At 36.7% G+C, this 19,127-nt stretch overlaps 2 protein-coding genes across 3 annotated transcripts in view; one reads left to right on the top strand and one right to left on the bottom strand.

Moving 5' to 3' along the window:
* Window positions 1-14,524, top strand: LOC139145637 (annexin A13-like). The gene is made up of 11 exons (XM_070716911.1): window positions 1-416; window positions 580-628; window positions 3,101-3,173; window positions 4,594-4,688; window positions 5,220-5,339; window positions 6,452-6,542; window positions 6,716-6,852; window positions 7,320-7,509; window positions 8,278-8,336; window positions 12,958-13,080; window positions 13,581-14,524. Exons 2-11 carry the CDS (start codon window positions 614-616, stop codon window positions 13,674-13,676), a joined length of 999 nt encoding a protein of 332 aa, XP_070573012.1. The 5' UTR covers window positions 1-416; window positions 580-613; the 3' UTR covers window positions 13,677-14,524.
* A 467-nt stretch (window positions 14,525-14,991) lies between these two features.
* Window positions 14,992-19,127, bottom strand: part of LOC139145638 (F-box/LRR-repeat protein fbxl-1-like) — a 12,507-nt gene continuing 8,371 nt past the window's right edge. For both annotated transcript variants that reach the window (XM_070716913.1, XM_070716912.1), the window contains exons 3-6: window positions 17,296-17,474; window positions 16,542-16,657; window positions 15,605-15,821; window positions 14,992-15,402 (exon numbers count right to left, since the gene is read on the bottom strand). In XM_070716913.1, coding sequence (XP_070573014.1) covers window positions 15,127-15,402; window positions 15,605-15,821; window positions 16,542-16,657; window positions 17,296-17,474 — 788 coding nt within the window. In that variant the 3' untranslated portion in view covers window positions 14,992-15,126. The remainder of the gene's footprint in view (window positions 15,403-15,604; window positions 15,822-16,541; window positions 16,658-17,295; window positions 17,475-19,127) is intronic.

Below are 19,127 nucleotides of genomic sequence, written 5' to 3'. Positions count from 1 at the left end.
AATTTTACGATCAGAAGTGCGCTTTGCGGCCTACTCTATTTATACAGGGGGGGGGGCACAGTTTGAACAAATATGATTCTTTAGTCCATACATGTTTCCGAGGAACTGTTTCTGGACCTGAAACAGCTGCTCCAGTGCGATCACCATAACCTGTAATGACTGACAATGACCTTTAACGTGAAACATAAGCAATGCTTCATGCATATGGAAATTGGAATGATGTCACACCCCTATAGAGTACCTTATGTGACCAGGCCTGGTGTGTGACAGCGCTTTGTTCTGCCAACGTTCCCATCAGAATTTTCACAGAAGTACTTTGTTGGTTCTCCAGTGAGGATCGCAGCAAAACGGTTGGCGGCTTTGATACTGTGTTGTGGACAATTGAAACATCCTTGAACAAACAACTCTCAGAACGGGTATGCATGATTGCTAATTAACGCTCTCAAATTTTAATTAATTATCTTTCATTATCTTAATTATTTCAATTATCTTTTTTTCAACATTTAAATAGAGTTTTGTTAATTTTTCGTATAATTATCAATGTATTTTAAACATGTATATGTCGTATTGTTATTTCAGTTTTTTCACGTTTAAAAAGTAAGATCTGTTGACCATGGAAACAAGTGCTGTAAGTATTCGCTTTAATATTTTAACCTTTCTGCCTTGTACACGTCGATTTATTTTCGAGAGTTTAAGAACTGACTATGAACAACCGCATTTCGAAAATTTATCGAAACCTTCGATTTTCAAATGATATGGTATAGCTAACGCGGTGAAACGCAATTTAGGTGACGTCCAGGCACTCTGTTGATCTGTTAGCAAAATGAAAAAAAAATATAGATTAATCAGCAATATTTCACTTCGCCCTTGCATCGTTGTATCAACATCGAATATCAAGTATACTATAGTTTCCAAATATTACTTCTTTGTTTGTATAAATCAAAGAAAGTAACCCTGTTAGACATTTTTAGACTTTACATTTTTGTTGCGTTTCTTATTAATATCAGAAAATTATGTTCAAACAGATAAATTTCTGTCTGCATGGTTTTACGTCCTACTCATTTTTCATTTCGGTTCCTATATCTATGTAATAAGATTATAGTATAATGAAATATACTATAATAAGCTTATAATATAATATAATAAGCTTAGAATATAATACAATACAATATAATACAGTAAAGGGGCCTAATACAATATAATATGTTACTGTACATTGATGTTATATATTATATATAAATATATCAATATTCTTTGTAGATATATAATTAGATTTCATATTATACCTTACTTTAATATTGTATTCGAAATCCAAGATTGTAACATATTTTATAATGCTTCAATGCTATCATTGTGATAATGTTGTATTATTGCACAACATAAAAACAAAGGAGTCTTTGGTGACATGCTGTCTGAATCCCATCAATCTCTAGCCAACATCAACACACTGGTTGACAATATTCTCCCCGCGCAAATCTTTCGATCACTGCATGGTCAATTTGGTCTAGGACAGACTGTCAAAATTGGATGTAACTAGAAAAATACAGGCTTACAGTTTTGTTCAGCCCTGTTCCTAGAAATTTAGAGCACATTTTGTCTCACTTGACCACCCCTGTGGGGCTGTAAAGTTGATTCTCCGACGCATAAATTGCGAAGACTGTTAAATAATTGTACAATTCATCAAATGAAGCATCTGAGCGTTGACCTATTTGGAATGAAAATTTCTCCCGGTGTCCAGTCTGCACGCAATCCTTATACTCATGGCGTTTCATGAAAATTCTGTTTTCATTTGCTGAAGAAGAAACATTTAAAGGTACACGCATTCAAATATTGGCTCTCAGATTAAAAAGACTTTCTCTTTTGGTCAGGTGAAAATTTCACTGGTAGATTTGTGTACATAAAACTAGGCGTGGTATTGCAATTATGTCTGCGTCTGGAACCCTAATACTATAGGCCTAGGAATCTAGGCACCGACAGTAACCCTGTAAAACATTTTACTGCATATTGACGTCCAGCTGCGATAATGACTGACACTTGGTATACCAACAGCGACAGGTTGAATTCATAATTAATAACTATAAAAAATTTTCACATCAGCAAATGATAAATGGTAGTCATCACAACACAGATGAATAACCAAATTTGAATAGTGCATCTAAACGCGCGCGATTTCGACCTTATAAACCACAAATCTGAGCCTTAGAACAACGCCCACACGTACCCATAACAACGTAGTACGCTCTTCAAAATTTCAGAAAAATGAACCAACAGCCTTTCCATTTGCTGGAACTCCAACATATTTCTTTCATAATGAAGAACAAAAAACAAGGGTCAAAGTTCAATGTTGGAAAAGAACAACTGAACTTTAATAAAATGTTCATTAAAAATTCAGAACGGTCTAGGTGATAAGCTGTATGGAAAAATATGAATTTTAATATTTACGAATAAATAGAGTTATATGCCAAATTTTTTCTCAATCAATTTCAAAATGAATCCTGACATGACGTCATTTATGCATTCCACAATACAAAGTTAGCATCACAATGGTGTCGAGTTTCCATTTTTGTTATTTCCCTATCGAAATCAATGACAGAATCCACCGACATACATGCCTTGCACTCCAATACAAGAGTGTGCTTTTTACGATTGTCGCATTTCTTTCATTAAGCAGATTGCAAATAGAGAAAAACCATAAGAACGGCGAGTATATTTCAGAATCGATTTACATACGTGTTTATACAAGAATTTTTTCATGCAAGCGATGTTGGTTTCCGTTAATAGCCCTGCTACCCGCAACAAGTAATAAAACTTACAATCAGAGTACATTACGGGTTTATAATTCTCCATGGAAACAAATGGTCATCTCGAATGACATATATTCTATAGTTTTACCAATATTTGTCACTCCCGAACGTATAATCAAAATTCAAAGTTTGAGTCATATTTGTGTTCCGAGTTCGCGGGGAAAAACCCTGCGATGTTAACGTAAAATCTGTCAAGAGATTTGCATACAACTCAGATGGGCAGCGCCATCACTGGTATCACGATGCTGATATGTCGAAATATTAAACATTTGCGTTTAATTGATTGATTATTTCAGCCAGGAAAGGTAAAACCGAAATTCAACGCCAGGACAGAGAGTGAAAAATTATACAATGCTATCAAAGGAGTTGGTAAGTATATACAAGGCAGTATGTACTGAGTCGAAAAATATAATACAAGTTTTGTTCACCCTGGCACACGTCGATCTCAACTAGCCGCGTAAGCTTTTTGTATTCAGGTTTAATGGAGAAAAACCCATTAAGCATGAAAATATGAGTACATGTAAAACTGGTCAAAATATAAATTATGGAGACGCATTCTACTTTTAATGTATCAGGCCAGATCCTTGCAATATTTCATTTCCACAATGTGAAATGCAATGTTGGCCAACCGTATGTTGCTAAAATGTTCAAAGAGTGTAACCTTTTGTTCACAAAATGATTACAACTATTTTGAGATAAGTGCATAACGATAAAAGGCAAAAATTATAAGTTCACTTTCCCTGTTTTTTATCCAAAACAACTGTTTACAATTTCTAGAGGAAGATAAATAGGAGTCGATCACCATCCCTATTCTTTGAAACAAATTTCAAAAACCTCAAAAGATAATCTCTGGCTATCGCGTCCTCAACCAGATGAGTTTTTTCTATTGTTATCCGAGAGAAAGAGGTAAATATTTCGTTGCCATTTAAGTCCATAAACATAAAATGCTGGCACTGGTATCGATAACCAGCCCGGTTATATGCGAAATATTCAAAAATATTGTCCAGGTTAACAAATCTATGATACGACAATTTTTCCTATACAAAACGCGTCAATGCCTACATTTTACCATGTGTCGTACGGACGTCCACTGAGTAACAGGGCTAAATTTGTACTCACTCTTTCGAGAGAGAAACACTTATATTTCCAATATTTCCAAAATTGATCGTGTTTGAACGAGAGCAGACAGGGTTTCACAATGAAAACACACAATATGGCGTGAAAGAAACGGCCAAAATTAGTACCTACATTTTCTGATGTGCGAACATCTTTTTCCTGTAACTGATCGCTTTGTTCAGATTAATGGGATAAGCTTTATTCCTGCTATGTGCTGGATGCCTTTGAAGATAGGCTATCGTAGTTCTAAGACGCGCATAAACAACCTGATATGATCCTGCTGTAGGATTTTTGGAATGACCTAGAATATGCCAGGTGTCTGTAAGTAATCTTGGAACGAGATGATACCGAGGTACACGTATCTATGAACGACTAATTTGTTCGTGCCCTCTTCACCACAAAGCTAGAAAGCCTGCTGGCGCATCAGTACAATGATCTCTACACCTTGCGGACATCGTTGAAGATTTAGCACTTGGGTGTGAGAGTCAATTCAGAAATTTGTCACAAGGCTAGTTGCGTTGCTAATTTTGACGTGCGTTACATATCATGCACGCACATAATTATTTTCCATACCTAACTGACTCATCGCTTTAGCTTTTGACAAGAGACTGCACCTCAGCGTGGAATAACTGACCTAACTTCAAGTTTTCCTTTCCATCACGTCACGTGACAGGGACTGACGAACAAGTCATAATCGACGTTCTGACTTCAGCAAACAGTGAACAAAGAAGAGAACTCACCTATACATATAAAGCTCTGTATAGCCAGGTATATGACTGAAAAAATGATTTATTCATTTATTTATATATCTATTTATTATTTATTATTTATATTTATTAATTGATTTATTCATTTGTTTGTTTACTCGTTTTCTTTACATCGTTTCGTTTGAGTGACTCAATAAAAACATCATAGAATACAAAGAAGTTGCAACGCTGAACCCATTGCTCCTTCTTGGCAAAGGAGTCACGTGGTATTGTTTCTATGATGACATCTGACGGCTTTACATACATCAATGCTTGTTTAATGCGCTTTTATAGCTACCTTGTTAAAGGTATACAGTCACCAGTAATCTAAATATGCCCATAAATGGTCGAAGGGGCGTTCCTTGGTATTCAAAATGCCCATGTGAGGGCGCTGTTTTTAAAAAGCGGCCATCCGCTTAAAATCTGTGATTGTTTAGATTTTCTCTTTCCATGGTAACTGTGGCAAAATTGGAACAGGTGACAGTATACCTTTATTGCTAAAACACATTTGTACGGCACAGTTCGAGGAAACTCACTTTCACTTCTTTTTCAGAATCTTGTAGATGCCATTGCTGGTGATACATGGCACAGAGGAAACTTTCAGAAAGTCTGCATTGGATTGTTGAGGACTCCAGCGGACTTTGACGCTGAATGTGTTAGACTTGCCCTTGAGGTAGACATAGTTTCATGTTTGTATGGTCAAGCAGAACCGGCGACGCTGTGAAAGTATTGACATTCTAGTTGATTCAGTTACTGGTATTTAAAGGACCATGGTCGCCACATATGCGCATGTGTTCGTGAGGAAATATTCAGATATCAAAATCAAGCAGACTTCGCGAATCAACATGATTTGTATAGTTTAATGCATATATGAAATCGGACGACTCCAACATGTTTGTATTTTATATACATCGATAGATATGTGTACAAGTAAAGATTTGTAAATGTTTGACATACATACATACATACATACATACATACATACATACATACATACATACATACATACATACATACATACATACAGAAAAAAGCAGTTAAGTTAACGATTTTCTTTTGAAATAAATTATGAAAATTAATAACTAAGTCTAGGGGGAATTAAATGGAAGCAACAAAACGGTTTAAAACTTAATGTACCTAGATTACCAAGGACGGCACAAAACAACCAAATTACAGTCTCCAGAGAATTTGAGTCCAGACAGACACTGATGAGTATATAAGAGTCATAGTCAGTTCCTTCTCTGGATACAGGCTTGATGTAATTCTGAGCAGTGCAGAGTTCACAGATCAAACTTCTCAGCGAGGAGGTCTCGAATTGAATCCCAAAGTCTTGTGAAAATCTGTGCTGTCCCGAACTAAGCTCTGTAAGACGCTATCCAGACAACACCAGAAAATTCGAGACTACCATTGATATTCTAGTTACAATTCTAAAAATATCTTCACTTGTAGTAAACATGATCTTCAGAATGCTTTAGACTAATTAACTGGTCAACTGGTCATTAACTAGGGGGTGACCTACATAACAATACATACATACATACGACAGACAGACAGAGACAGACAGACAGGAACGTTACTTACCTGGTAAAATCCACCATCGCGTGTGGTTCAATACACGACGGCTGCTGTGTGCATCATCATACCACACAGCGGTCACCGTGTATCGAACAGCACGCGACTGTGGTACAGACAGTCGTTTCTTGACTGTCTATGGTACAATTATCATTTTTGTCCTCTCACACATATACACCTAATTCAGCTGTCTGTGTTTCGCCTACTCTACAGGGACCAATTATCAATGAAGATGCGTTGATCGACGTTATTTGTAGCAGCGACAGTGAGGAGATTGTGGCACTGAAAGAAGCCTACAACAAAAGTAATTCGTCATTCACTTTTAAAAATTAATCACCTGTCATTTTTGTCATTTGCAAAGTTTCACTTGTTACTTTCAATTAGAAGTAACGGTGGAAAGAAACATTAAGTTTGAGTTATGTTTACAATGTATACTTGATCATCACTCTGACTGATATCACTCTTCTTATCTCGCAGTGTACAAGCGAAATTTGGAGGAAGATGTTGAGAATGGTACAAAAGGTGACTTACAGAAAGTGTTGGTGGCGCTGTTGAAGCCAAGTCGGGCAGATAAGTGGGAATTGGTGTTCAGCGTTGCGCAAGCCGATGCAAATGTGAGGAACACAATGCTAATTCCTTTGTACAAGTTATCCTTAAACCAATGCTATATTCGGTCAGTTTTGAAATTGTTCCAATCGACACACTACACACTCTCTTCACTGAAATTATGAGCATAATATGCTATCAATACTAAAGGTAAACTTTTCGTGGAAGAGACAGAAATTTGAACCTTAATCACTTTTTTCGCTTCGCTTAAAAAAGAGAAAGCAACTTCTGTGAATTGACCGCAGCTGAAAAAGATATGTTAGAATACGTATTGACTGGTATGTATGTATGTATGTATGTATGTATGTATGTATGTATGTATGTATGTATGTATTCCACTGTCGGTCCATCAACTATAGATATCTACTCATCAATTATTCGCAAACTTATGAATATCTGCATTTGTTTGTTTGTTTCTTGTTTTTGTCTGTTTGTTTGTTTGTTTGTTTGTTTGTTGTTTGTTGTTTGTTCGCAGAAACTGTATGGCGAAGGAAATGCCAAACTGGGTGCTGAAGACTCGGACTTCTTCAACATTATGGTTAACCGTAGCCATCTTCAATTACTGTTCACCTTTCATGATTACACTGAATTATCAACACGTAATATCGTGGACGTCATCGATGCAGACCTGTCCGGCAGTATGGCTAAAGCGATGACAGCAATCGGTGAGTTTTGAAACTGCACCTCTTTGTGAGTCCCACTGATATCCTTGGTATGAACTGTTCGTAGAAGAGAAACAGTTGAAATTTTTGAGGCTGTTTTGCTTTGAATAATTTCACTATATCTTTGCGTTTAGGCTCCAGGTGTGTTTGACATGTTAATCTTCTCTTCAGGTTTAAATCTTTACTGTAGTGTTTATTTAAATTTTCCAAGGAAATAAGTTTAAATTATCTGTATTATCCATCACAATTATTCTTGTATTTTGTGAGTTTGATATATTGTGCTAAATAAATCAAATCAAATCAAATCCTTCCACTGAATATCATTCAAAATTTTCATCTCTGAAAATCAGAGCGATTCCTCCAATCCTATACTAGAAATCGGTGACAACGATTAAAGGAAAAATCCCATTGTCGAATCATTGAGATGATACGCTGTGGAGTAGCACATGGACACTATTGGGATGTGTAAGCGTATATGGAGCGCCTAGGTCTCGGCATGGGTTTCTTGTTGTTATTGTATATTTCATCTTGATAATTTTGGTCTGTGACATTTCTAATAAAGATTTACACTTCTGCCAGTAAGTGTTTAACAGATGAGCCTTTCTTCTGTTATACACGTTATACACGCCCGACCCCGGGGAACGACCTCTTCTCTCTGGCGCAACAAACAAAACATGTAATGGAGACATTGCACTTCAAGCTTACAGATTCTGAGTATCCAGATAAAGAGCCAAGTGTTGACTGATCCAACTGTATAACCATTCATTTCAGCTCTGTTTTCCATGGATAAGATCAACTACTACGCGTATAGTCTGTTCAAATCAATGAAGGTAATAGTTTTATGATTCAAGGTTAAGGTAGAATACGCCTTGGGGACAGATATTTGGACTCTCCAACATTTACAATTCTTTTCTGATCTACCTCTTGTTGGATATCATTTTAATGCTCTTGGTGCAAGAAAACTTTTCACGGTCTTAGATTTTCGAAAATCGAACATTTTATTTTTCTCCGTGGAGTTAAAACAGGAACGGGGGCCATTTTGAATTTCAAATATCGGTAAATCTTGGGTAATTTGTTTTGTAGTACCAAAATTTGCACAGTGGCTCCCGATTTTTATTCCTGATTTGAAAAGAGAATGGTTGAAATATTCCTTGAGAGAAGTTTGAGCAATTAAGTCTTTCATTTTCGAGGCACATACTACCTTAAGATACATTGAACTTTAGTTGTAATTGTTTCAGATCGATAAAGTTCTGTAACGATCCGTCTCTGCTCTATCCGAAAGGCACAGACGAGTGTACAATTATTATTCATATTTACTTAAAGTTATACTCTTTACTGAAAGTAATATGCATCTCGAAAGTCAAAGACTTAAACTTTTTCCCTGACTTTTCTCAATGAAACTTTCGACCATACTCTTTCAAAATCAAGAGTAAAAATCAGGGAATATACAGAGCAAATCTTTGGAACAAGCTACCTAACATTCACCGAATTAGAAATTCAAAATGGCTGTCACCCTTGTATTAACTCTATGGGAAAAGAATCAAAATTGTCGATTTTCATAAAACTAGGACGGTTAAAATTGTTCTTACTCCACGAGCTGTAAAATGAACCCTACAAGCGGTAAACAAGCTTAAGTATTGTAGAAATGTGAGTCCTGGTGTCTGTTCTCGAGGCGCATGCTAGCTTAAGTCGGTAACTCAATGGATGTATTTAACCCTCGTTTCGTGGAGATCGTATAAGATAAATGCATGAAAAAGCAATGCACACAAGCAGATACTAAAAAGAGCACGAAACTGGGTCAAGCTATCAGACAAGTAAGCTGAATACAGAATTTTTTAAAAAGATCTTTTGAAAATAGCAAGTGACTCAGAGTCCCTGATGGTTTAAGGGAGAGTGTCTCACCAATGTGCACCTGCAGGGAGAGTATTTCGGTAAAGTTTTACGTACACGTGCAATAGGAATTTTTCAGGGTTGCATGTCGGAGGAACGCAGTGACATAGAGGGGATGTAGTGGTGAAACATGTTACTGAGGTAACTGGGTTAAGGTATGAGATGCTTTGTAAAAAGCGGTTGGAGACAGAATATTTAAATTCAGTCTGTTAAAGCCCCAGTATTTGTAACTTTTAACAATTTTTTCATATTTTTGATTAAAATGACATCCTCAGTATGTGAAAGTAGACCATAATTAATACTGAATCGCATGGTTTGCATGCCCAGCCCGCCTCACGATTAACAGTAAAAGGAGTGAAAAATGACTCTTGTCCGGACCAGAAGTCAGCTTTGTTGACACACGAAACGAAACGTAATCACACCACCGCGCATGCTCAACCACATCTACGCAAGTTTTACTGTGGCGTCCGTAGAAACCATACGCTCTTCGAAAAGGTCTGGTCCATCGAAACTGGAGACTCAGCTAAAAACGCGCGAAAGTTGGGTGAAATACTGGAAAGATATAAATATGTAAGTGTTTACAGATTGTTCCGACTATAATGAGCCGTGCAAACAAACGTCTTGAACAGCTAAACTAACGACGGAGGCAGTCGATTGTAAGCTTCAAGCAAGACACTGCACGTTGTGACCGATGGTACGGAGATCAAGTTTGCTGAATGAATTGAGAGAGAAATACATGTGTGAATAAAAATTCAACACTTCACCATTGTAATCATTGAACTAGTCGTTTCTTCCATTATGGAGTATAATGAAAATTTCTTTGAAAATAAATGACGGGACTGATTCTGCTCCGTCTACTCAAACGAAGTTTTGTGTACGGCCAGACTACGCTGCAGGCAACACAGCCTATCAACTTCGCATATCGTTGCCGTACGGCGTAATTGAAAACGCTCAGAACGGAAAAATCATATCTTGAATGCAGTACAAAAGTCTTACTTATTAAATTTAAAAGTATTTCAAAATAATATCGAACGTAACGGGTATCTAATCCTCACAAGGAGTACAGTAGTACAACAGTATCGGCTAGCTGCGATGCGATGGAGCTCCAGGCATTGTAAGCTTAGAAGTTCGAACACAAGAGAGATCCCGGCCTCACTGCAAAGTCGTCCCCTGCGCACCCGGCCCGACAGCAAACTAACCTCCTTGTTTGATTCTGTTGTTTGTATATTTTTTGTATAAAATTCATGATACAACTGTACAATTTGCTCAGGACTGTGAGTTTGGCTGTAGTCTACAGACGATCGGAGGGAGCTAAGGCGCAGGCCCCAAATTTGCATGGACAATGCCCGGGACAATTACATTGTATAGACGCAGCTCGATGAGAAAGTCATTCACATAAACCTAAATGAAGTGATCAATACAAAACTTTTAAACATCACTGGTTCTGAAAATTTATGATCAACGGTTCTGACCTACGGATTTTACACTGCGACGTTGTTTTTTGTGTGTTTGGCCGGCTACTACTAGTCCTGTAAGGCTCGGGCCGAGATTGGTGTGGGGCCTGCAGCAAGGTAAAATTGACAGCGTCCATTGCAGAATGCCCGCGTGTTATCCTTTCTCGTTTGGGAGGAAATTTACTGCTGTATTCAGAATGCCTTTTTACCAGTATAAAAGCTCAGTAACTGATGCATCAAGAGCCAAGAGTCTGTAAATTTCTTAGCAGTAGCTCCACTGTTTTTTTCTAATTTTCGCTGAGATACAGCAGTGCGTATACTGGTCCCGATCGTTCTGACTCAGGCCTTCACAGCTGTTTAGGGAGCTGTCATTATTTACGATCTGGGGGTCGGAGGAATTACATTAGAAACTCCGAAATTTTGAGTCGCACCCCAGCCAACCATGATGACTTTGAGTAACCCCCTCTCTAACAGAAAGTTTGGCTTACCTGAGCCCATGTAACAATATGTAGATATAAAAGCTCACCTAATAAGCAGTATCCGACCATATAGTATTGTTAAATTTGGATGGGTAGCATGTCATTATGGTATGGTTAAATGTCCAAATGGTTGTTGAACTCAAGTCAAATAAAATATACATTTCTATGATAATATAAAGGATGAATTCACAACAGTTCAATTTTGTCCTAGATCCTGTGCACTTATAGTGGTATCTGTCGAGAACATTTCTCCATGACCCAGCCTCTCCTTCCAACCCTGGTAACGACTGCAGAAAACTACTGTGTGACATCATCATCACCACTGTTGATCCTCATCTTTAATGTCGCTGGTGCCATTGCGTACATGAACAACGATATCATTCTCATCGTCACTATCTTCTCTTTCATAATAAGTATTGCTAGTAGTAGCAGCTACTTGTAGTTTTTTGCCTTGCTTCATCTAGTTGATATTTATTTGTACTGTTAGAGTATTTTCTTTTTATTTAATATGTATCAGAGTAAAATATATATAATCAACTAATCATTATGTAATTGAAGACAGAGTGAGACAAAGAAAAAACATTTTAAGCACCCCCTTAAAACTTTCAATTTTTGAATGACCCCCCAGGTCGTAAATACTGACGGTTCCCTTACTTGCTGCCAAAGGCCATCGTGTTCACTGCATTCGACAGCCTACCATACATTGCCAAACTACATTGCTTGGATTTCGCAATCACCTTGCCGCTAAAGCGACAATCAGCTGAAATTTATTACTTCAAGTTACTCAATTTTGATAGCTATTTGCCTACAGAAGTGAGCCAAGTGTATATAGTGTCGTCTTGATTTTACATCGGTACCCGGAGTTCTGAGTGACCAACTGCAGGGTGCGCATCGGTGCACTGCCGACTGCAGTTTGAATAATCCATATAACGCACACGGTACCAGAATAGAATGTCAGCCTCCTCTGCCAAAGTTCTGTATCCTCTGAAACACAGTAGCAGTACGTATTTGAACGGAGAAGAACAAAATAAAACCATTCGCAGGTCATTCAGCCGGCGACCGTGGGCGATTACACAGGCACTGTGGCGTGTCATGGCATGGCCCCAGGAATGTAGCAGGCTCGATGATGTCATCAGTATCGGCGTTCTCGATCACGTGCACAGCCTACAAGTTGTCAACAAACCCGCGCGGCAATCCAACTCGATCGGGCAATATTTAGCGTTTGTATGTCACTACAGGAGCACAAATTTGGCTTATTTCTTTACTGAACAACATTTCACGATGGATGTAAGAGAATAATATGTAATTTCGAACATAAAAAAAGGTTAAAAGTTACAAATACTGGGGCTTTACTGATACCCAACAAAGCGGTGTGTACATCGAGGCGCATGCTAGCTAAGAAGGTAACTCAATGGATGTATTAAACCCTCGTTTCGTGGAGATCGAATAAAATTTGGATGTGTAGTAGCTAGTGGGACGCCACCAGTGTTGGTACCTGGAGTTATAGTGGCTTGATCTACAGTGATATTATTCATCTGTAAGTTGTAGGTTTTTTCTGTGGTGGAAGAAGCGGTGAAATAGATCGTGTTACCAGATTCCATCCTCAATTATTCTTTGTTGTGTTAAAGGGACTGGGAACAAACAACGCTGTTCTGATTCACATCATCGTAAAGACGAACGAAAACAAGTTGCCAGCAATCAAAGAGGAATTTCTGAGCGAATACAAAGGGTCTTTGGCCGAATGGGTCGCAGTAAGATTCAATACTTCTCTTCTTTATGTTATTTTCAAATAGCGATAATCCAAGGAGTGTAACAAGGATTTCCTAGTGGTTGTCGACAAAATCTCCTTTGAAAGACTGAGTCAACCACGCAAGCAGATCCGTGCGAGCTGCGTGGTTATTTATTTACAGCAAATGCTATTTCAGCAAACTTTCCACGATTGGGACTTTTCCTTCGAATTCCTCCCGCTCGTTATGTCACTTGACCAGACAGATGCCACTAGTAACTGCATTTCTAAGGATTAATGGAAGATTTCTTGCGGTTTCCTGAAGTTGAATTTTTTTAAAGTTTACTGATGAAAGATAATTTTGTATTTCCTGTTTTTCCGAGAACAATCGTAATCTCAGTATAAAAATTTCGTGGGATCGATGGTAGAATTCATAACCAAAGGTGTACGGTTGGTATAACATTTTTTACACTGTACATTCAATTGTAAATTACATTTCACATCGACATTTGACTTTCCTTATAGGATGACACATCCGGGAACTATAAAGACATTCTGTTGGCTCTGATTGGTCCAGACTCTAGTGAGGTCACAAAAGAGGAAGCCCAGGAGAAGAAATAGACCAGGTGTCCAGGACAGCGCCACCATACTGTAGTTTACTGTGCGATTTAATATCCTGGCTCTCAAACACCGTAGTTATACCAAAGTTAAGAGTTCTAGTCGGTTAAATGTAAAATAGTTAATATGTTAGCTGTTCGGTATACAAATCATTCTCAGTCTAGTATCTGATAAGTAAAATTGAAATATCCTGTTTTTTCCTCTGAAGTAAAGTCTTTTATTCTTCCTCATAAGAACGAATTATTGCAGAAGGTTAACGGAAAAAATTGAAGATGGTAAATTGGGAAATATCTATTATCTACTTCGAAGCGATAAAGAACAAATAATATTTAAGTATTATTATAACTCAGTCAATTTTTTAAAGTTAAGAATCAATTTTGCAAACTTTGATACTCTTACACTACTCTTTGTATGATGTTCAGCAAATGAATTTAGGGATCGGGCAATTCGGTATTGCATGACGCATTATAGTGACAGCTAATGTGTTTTCTTTATTGTCTTAATATTACTGGGAGAACAGTTTGTAAAAATAATGCTATTCAATCAGTTTAACGTCAGTTGAGGTGAAAATAAAATGAAGATAACTTTATGTTTCTTTGCTATGATATGATGCCGTGGTCTACATGTAACTGGGGCCAGATTTTTAGATGTATTGTGAGAATAACACTGCAAGTCTTTCTTGGCGATTGTCAAAATGAATTCTGCGCATGTCTACATCACTGTCAATAAACAATTGTCGAAATGGTTAGGATGTAATGGTTAGAGTGATATTGGGGATACATTGAAACAATTTAATAAAATTTATGTAAACTAACGATTTCTGTCAATGAATAAATACCTTATAAACAGTCTGTGCGTACATATTTTGGGCGATGTAGCCATGTATTTATCTGTCCTTTGCATTCATATGCATCTGTCAATGTCTGTGTATAAGTAGTCATAGTTTTATTCCTATGTCTCTGAATAAGTTATGTTTCAATATTTTTAAGCAGGGTAAGCATATGTTCTGGCAAAGGTCAAGCTCTCAGTAGTATCTATTATTTATTTATTTATTTATTTTTAATTATTTATTTATTTGATGCAGCTTCCATCATTATTGATGAATTTAAGTATGGAATATGTTCAAACGTTCGGGTTGACAAAAAGAAAATGGCATCGATGGCACTTTGCTCATACGTGATCAGCAAAGTTGCTGTGTAAAATATGAAAGCAATTGAACAACGAGTTTCTAAGGTGAAGATGTTCTGAAATTGTACTTTCCGCAGCAAAATACTAGAAAAAGAACACAACCTTCAGTGTTCTAGTTCATATCCAAAAGACAGGTCAAATCCTAAAATATGATGGCATATAACAAAGAAAACATTGTGAAAGAGAACAGTAAATAAAGAAAAAACAGTAACATCTTTCATGTAAATGACAAAAATCTTTGAAACGAAGTTTTGTCAGCTGTCAATCACTGATAAATTATCCTGATATTCCAACCAATCCAAGCGTCAGCTAACTTGAGACAAAACTCATCGCTCATTTCAAGACCACACTCCAAGATATTCAAGTAGATAAGATCTGGGCAACCGTTGATGAAATCTAGAATGTCCTGCTGGGTGAAGTTTCGTATACAGGCAACATTGACACCGATGATGCGAGGAACATGCTTCCTTAATGCTGTGAGTGATTTCCCTGTTAATTGTGAACATCCATGTAAGTGGATTTTCTCTATCAGCGGCAACTTCTGGAAAAAAATATGAAATTTTATTAATAGAAATGTTGTCACTTTTTTTACACTGAAAGTAATCAATAAACAATATTTACCTCTCAAAGTGGTGTGTCTTATGAGAAAAGAAAATATGAAGTTGAGAAAATGGCCTTATCAACCAACCAAAATTTAGTAAAAAACAAAGGCAGTCAATATCTAACTTTGGTGGCGCTCTCACCTTTATCAGTTGTGAGAATATTTGATCATTAATCAAATAGCCGCAGTCCTTCAAGCGAAGGTGTTTCAGGTTGGGGCACCTTGCTGCAATTATTTTCAGTGACTTCTCTGTAAGGTACACCCCTTCCAGATCAAGTGATTCCAGAACATTGCCAAGTGCACTCCTCATAGTATTATTGCTGAGCCTTTTCTCTCGTTTCAGTTTGTGTATGATGGAGCTGAAAGAACAGAAGGGCATCAGAGTTTTGTTTGATAAATGTTCACAACAACAAGTTTTCTACATTTCAATCAAACGAATGTTGTGTATCAATTAAAGTGGGAAAGTTCGATCGATTTTAACAATGCAGTACTGTGAAAGCAATGCAATATATGAACTTTGAAAATTTTAGAAAGAACTGAAATAGATTTTGCGGTTGCACAGACAGAGATAGTATTGTGGTACAGTATTGGAAATATATGCACAGAAGGAAAATAACAATAAAATTTTCTGTTAAAGGGACAAAGTTGGCGACTTTTCATGAATTTTGTTTGATACGAGATACTACTTATATTGTTTGACATATTGAAAGATACTGAATAAATGGGTGACCCATTCATTATCTTTCAATTTGTCAAACAATATAAAAAAAAAGTAGTTTCTCGTATCAAACAAAATTCACGAAAAGTGGCCAACTTTGTCCCTTTAAAATCACCTGATTAAAACCAATGAATTTACTAATGGCAACATATTCAATCAGTCAGTACACAAGGCACTGTGGATAATTAGTGTGTATCCATGGTAACCAAAAACTCATAGCATTTGACTAAAACCCCCTTTACCCTAAAAGAAAGTTTGGAGTTATGAAAATCTGATGAAACATTGTGTTTGTTCAAACTGGCACAATATTTAATGGTATTGTTAGCAGTGTGAAAAAGTATGAGTGGAGTGGAAATATTACCTGACTAAGAATTCATCTGGAAAGTCCTCCAAATCATAGTCTTCAATATTTTTACAGATATGCTTGAAGCAGAGCTCCAGTAACCTGACAACTTTACTGCCTTCATGATAAGGATTCTGGAAAAACAATTACGAAAGAACAGGCTCTGATTCACAGCAAACACAACTTGCCAACATCCAACATTTGTCATAAATATTACGACGCCAACTTAGAGTACTTTGCTACTTAGTGGTAATATGGCAGAAAGACAGAAAGACAGACCATTTGACTTTGCATACACCCCCCTCCCCATATTTATTTGATTAAAATGTCCTTCCAATAGCTTTTTTCAATGAAATACAAAGGCTGCAAAAATTCTGCCGGTAGATTCATCAACATTTTGACTGACCATGTTACAATCCAAAAGTTTATCTCTGACAATTTTATTCAAATATTTGGCTAAAAAAATTGTTTCTGGTCACGCCTTCTTTCCAAATATGGTGAAAAAACAAAAGCATATGTTTTTGATAATTTTCATGTTTTTAGTTCTATTCAATCTGTCAGCTTTTCCAAACATACAGTTACAGTAATGTATCTTGAATTCTGCTTATTTGAATGCTGAGGGAAGAGGTAGTTTGTGTACAGCACACCATTTTGCAACATTTCACTTTCTTTATTGTCAACCTCTGCTCTACAGAAAAAAAACAGGTTGACGTGATGGCTTTGAAGTGGTATGTGCACTGACTAGAAACAACTCTTTTTGTAGGCCCTTTACCCTCTCCATTTTTCGCCCATAGAGGGCTCTGACCAAAATTTGCCCATCATATTCCCTTCTGAACTCAAATCTTTTATTGCCCCTGGTTGACTTTGAGTGTTTGATTTCATTCAGCACCTCTGTCTCTGTGTGTTGTGTAAATAATGGCAGTTTCAGTAGCTCCCTGAGATCAACAAATCCTTGAAGACAATAGAAAACTTGTATGAATACATTCAACACACAACTTTTAATTATGGCAAAGGCAAGGTTCTGTGAAAAGCAAATCAATAGTCAAGTATACCAGTATACAAGTCAGGAAAATGTAACAACTTAGCTCGCTTATTGAACCCAATCTTTTTTGAGAGTGGGGATTTGGCTTAGCGGTTCTGTCTGTTGTTTCTCCACTAGGTGACTGGATACCGTAGGTCGTGAGTTTGAACCCGATTGAAGACACCATATTTTATAACTTAACTTTTACGGAAGGGAGCTCATAGTTTAAAACATATAAAATTAATATGCTTTCTTATCAACACTATTTTCTTGTTCTTCATTGATTTAGAAACTACTTGAATCATAATCTCCTCTGAAATGAAATGAATCAATACCTTTACAGGTCTTATCCTTTATAAGGAGGGTGTTGTCGGAAGTGCGAATGTAAGACTTTCTAGGTGACAAACAATGTCTTTTATGTACGATATCTAGGTGCATCATATCAACATAGCTGCACATTTAAATTTTACAATATTCATTATTAACAAACGTGTTTTAACTTTCATCAATTGCCAACGTACCCTAGATACAGTGTTTAGGGACTGGTCAGTTTCTTCGGCCTGGGGGGGGCCGGTGGATTATTTTTTGCCGACGTCAAAAAGTGGCTGACCCCCCTATTCCAATTTTGAAAACAGGGTGACCCCCCCTATTCCAAATTTCTAAAACAGGGTGACCCCCCCCCCCCCCCCCCCGGGCGCAACAAAGATAAACAAAAGATGGACATAAATTATATATATATATATAATATATATATATATATATATATATATATATATATATATATATATATATATATATATATTATATTTTACATTTTACATATATTTATATTTTAAATAGTCATTCTATGTTTCAGTGAAATTGTTGACATGTCAGTTGTAAGATAGGAATTTCAAAGTGTCAATCTTAAAGTTTAAATACAGTACATTTTGAATGAGCTGTATTTTGAATGAGCTGTGAATGTATTTCACACTTTCTCTGCTTAACCAGATGTCCTGAACTGTTGTACAGAAATGGATGTCAATCATTAATATCAAAGAGGAAAAAGCAGTGAATCAAAAACTTTGATGGGTGTTAAGACTTGCCAACTATCCAATTAAATCTACTGAGGAGCCATAGAGAGCTTTTTTAGCCAAATCTGATGTGTACAGTGTCTGAGAGGACCTTTTCTTGTATAACATTGAAACCATAAAAGCACAGCTAATAATGACAAAAACTGCCTTTTTTAACTGTTATTTTGTTCATAAAAAAGCATCTTTCTACAGAAAACCTATGAAACAAAGGAAAATAATTGCATCAATGAGAAGGAAAGATATCTTGTTATTTTTCTATCTCTAAAATAAGTCACTGTATCAAATATATATTGTGAAATATTTGTGCATGTTGCTTTCTCATACTGAATTCTCACAGAGAGAACAGAAAAGTATCAGGAATTTGTCATCCTTTTCATATGAAATGCAGATTTCATAATGGTACACTTTCACTTAGCAAACATCAAGATATCTCTGAAAGTATGGCGCCCGAAGGGCGCGCCAAAAAATATGAAACATCCTGATATCTCTGATATATATGCCTTGTATATT

The sequence above is a fragment of the Ptychodera flava genome, chromosome 12 (assembly GCF_041260155.1).
Source record: "Ptychodera flava strain L36383 chromosome 12, AS_Pfla_20210202, whole genome shotgun sequence".
Classification (NCBI taxonomy): Eukaryota; Metazoa; Hemichordata; class Enteropneusta; family Ptychoderidae; genus Ptychodera; species Ptychodera flava.
This window is presented reverse-complemented; position numbering and strand designations above follow the sequence as displayed.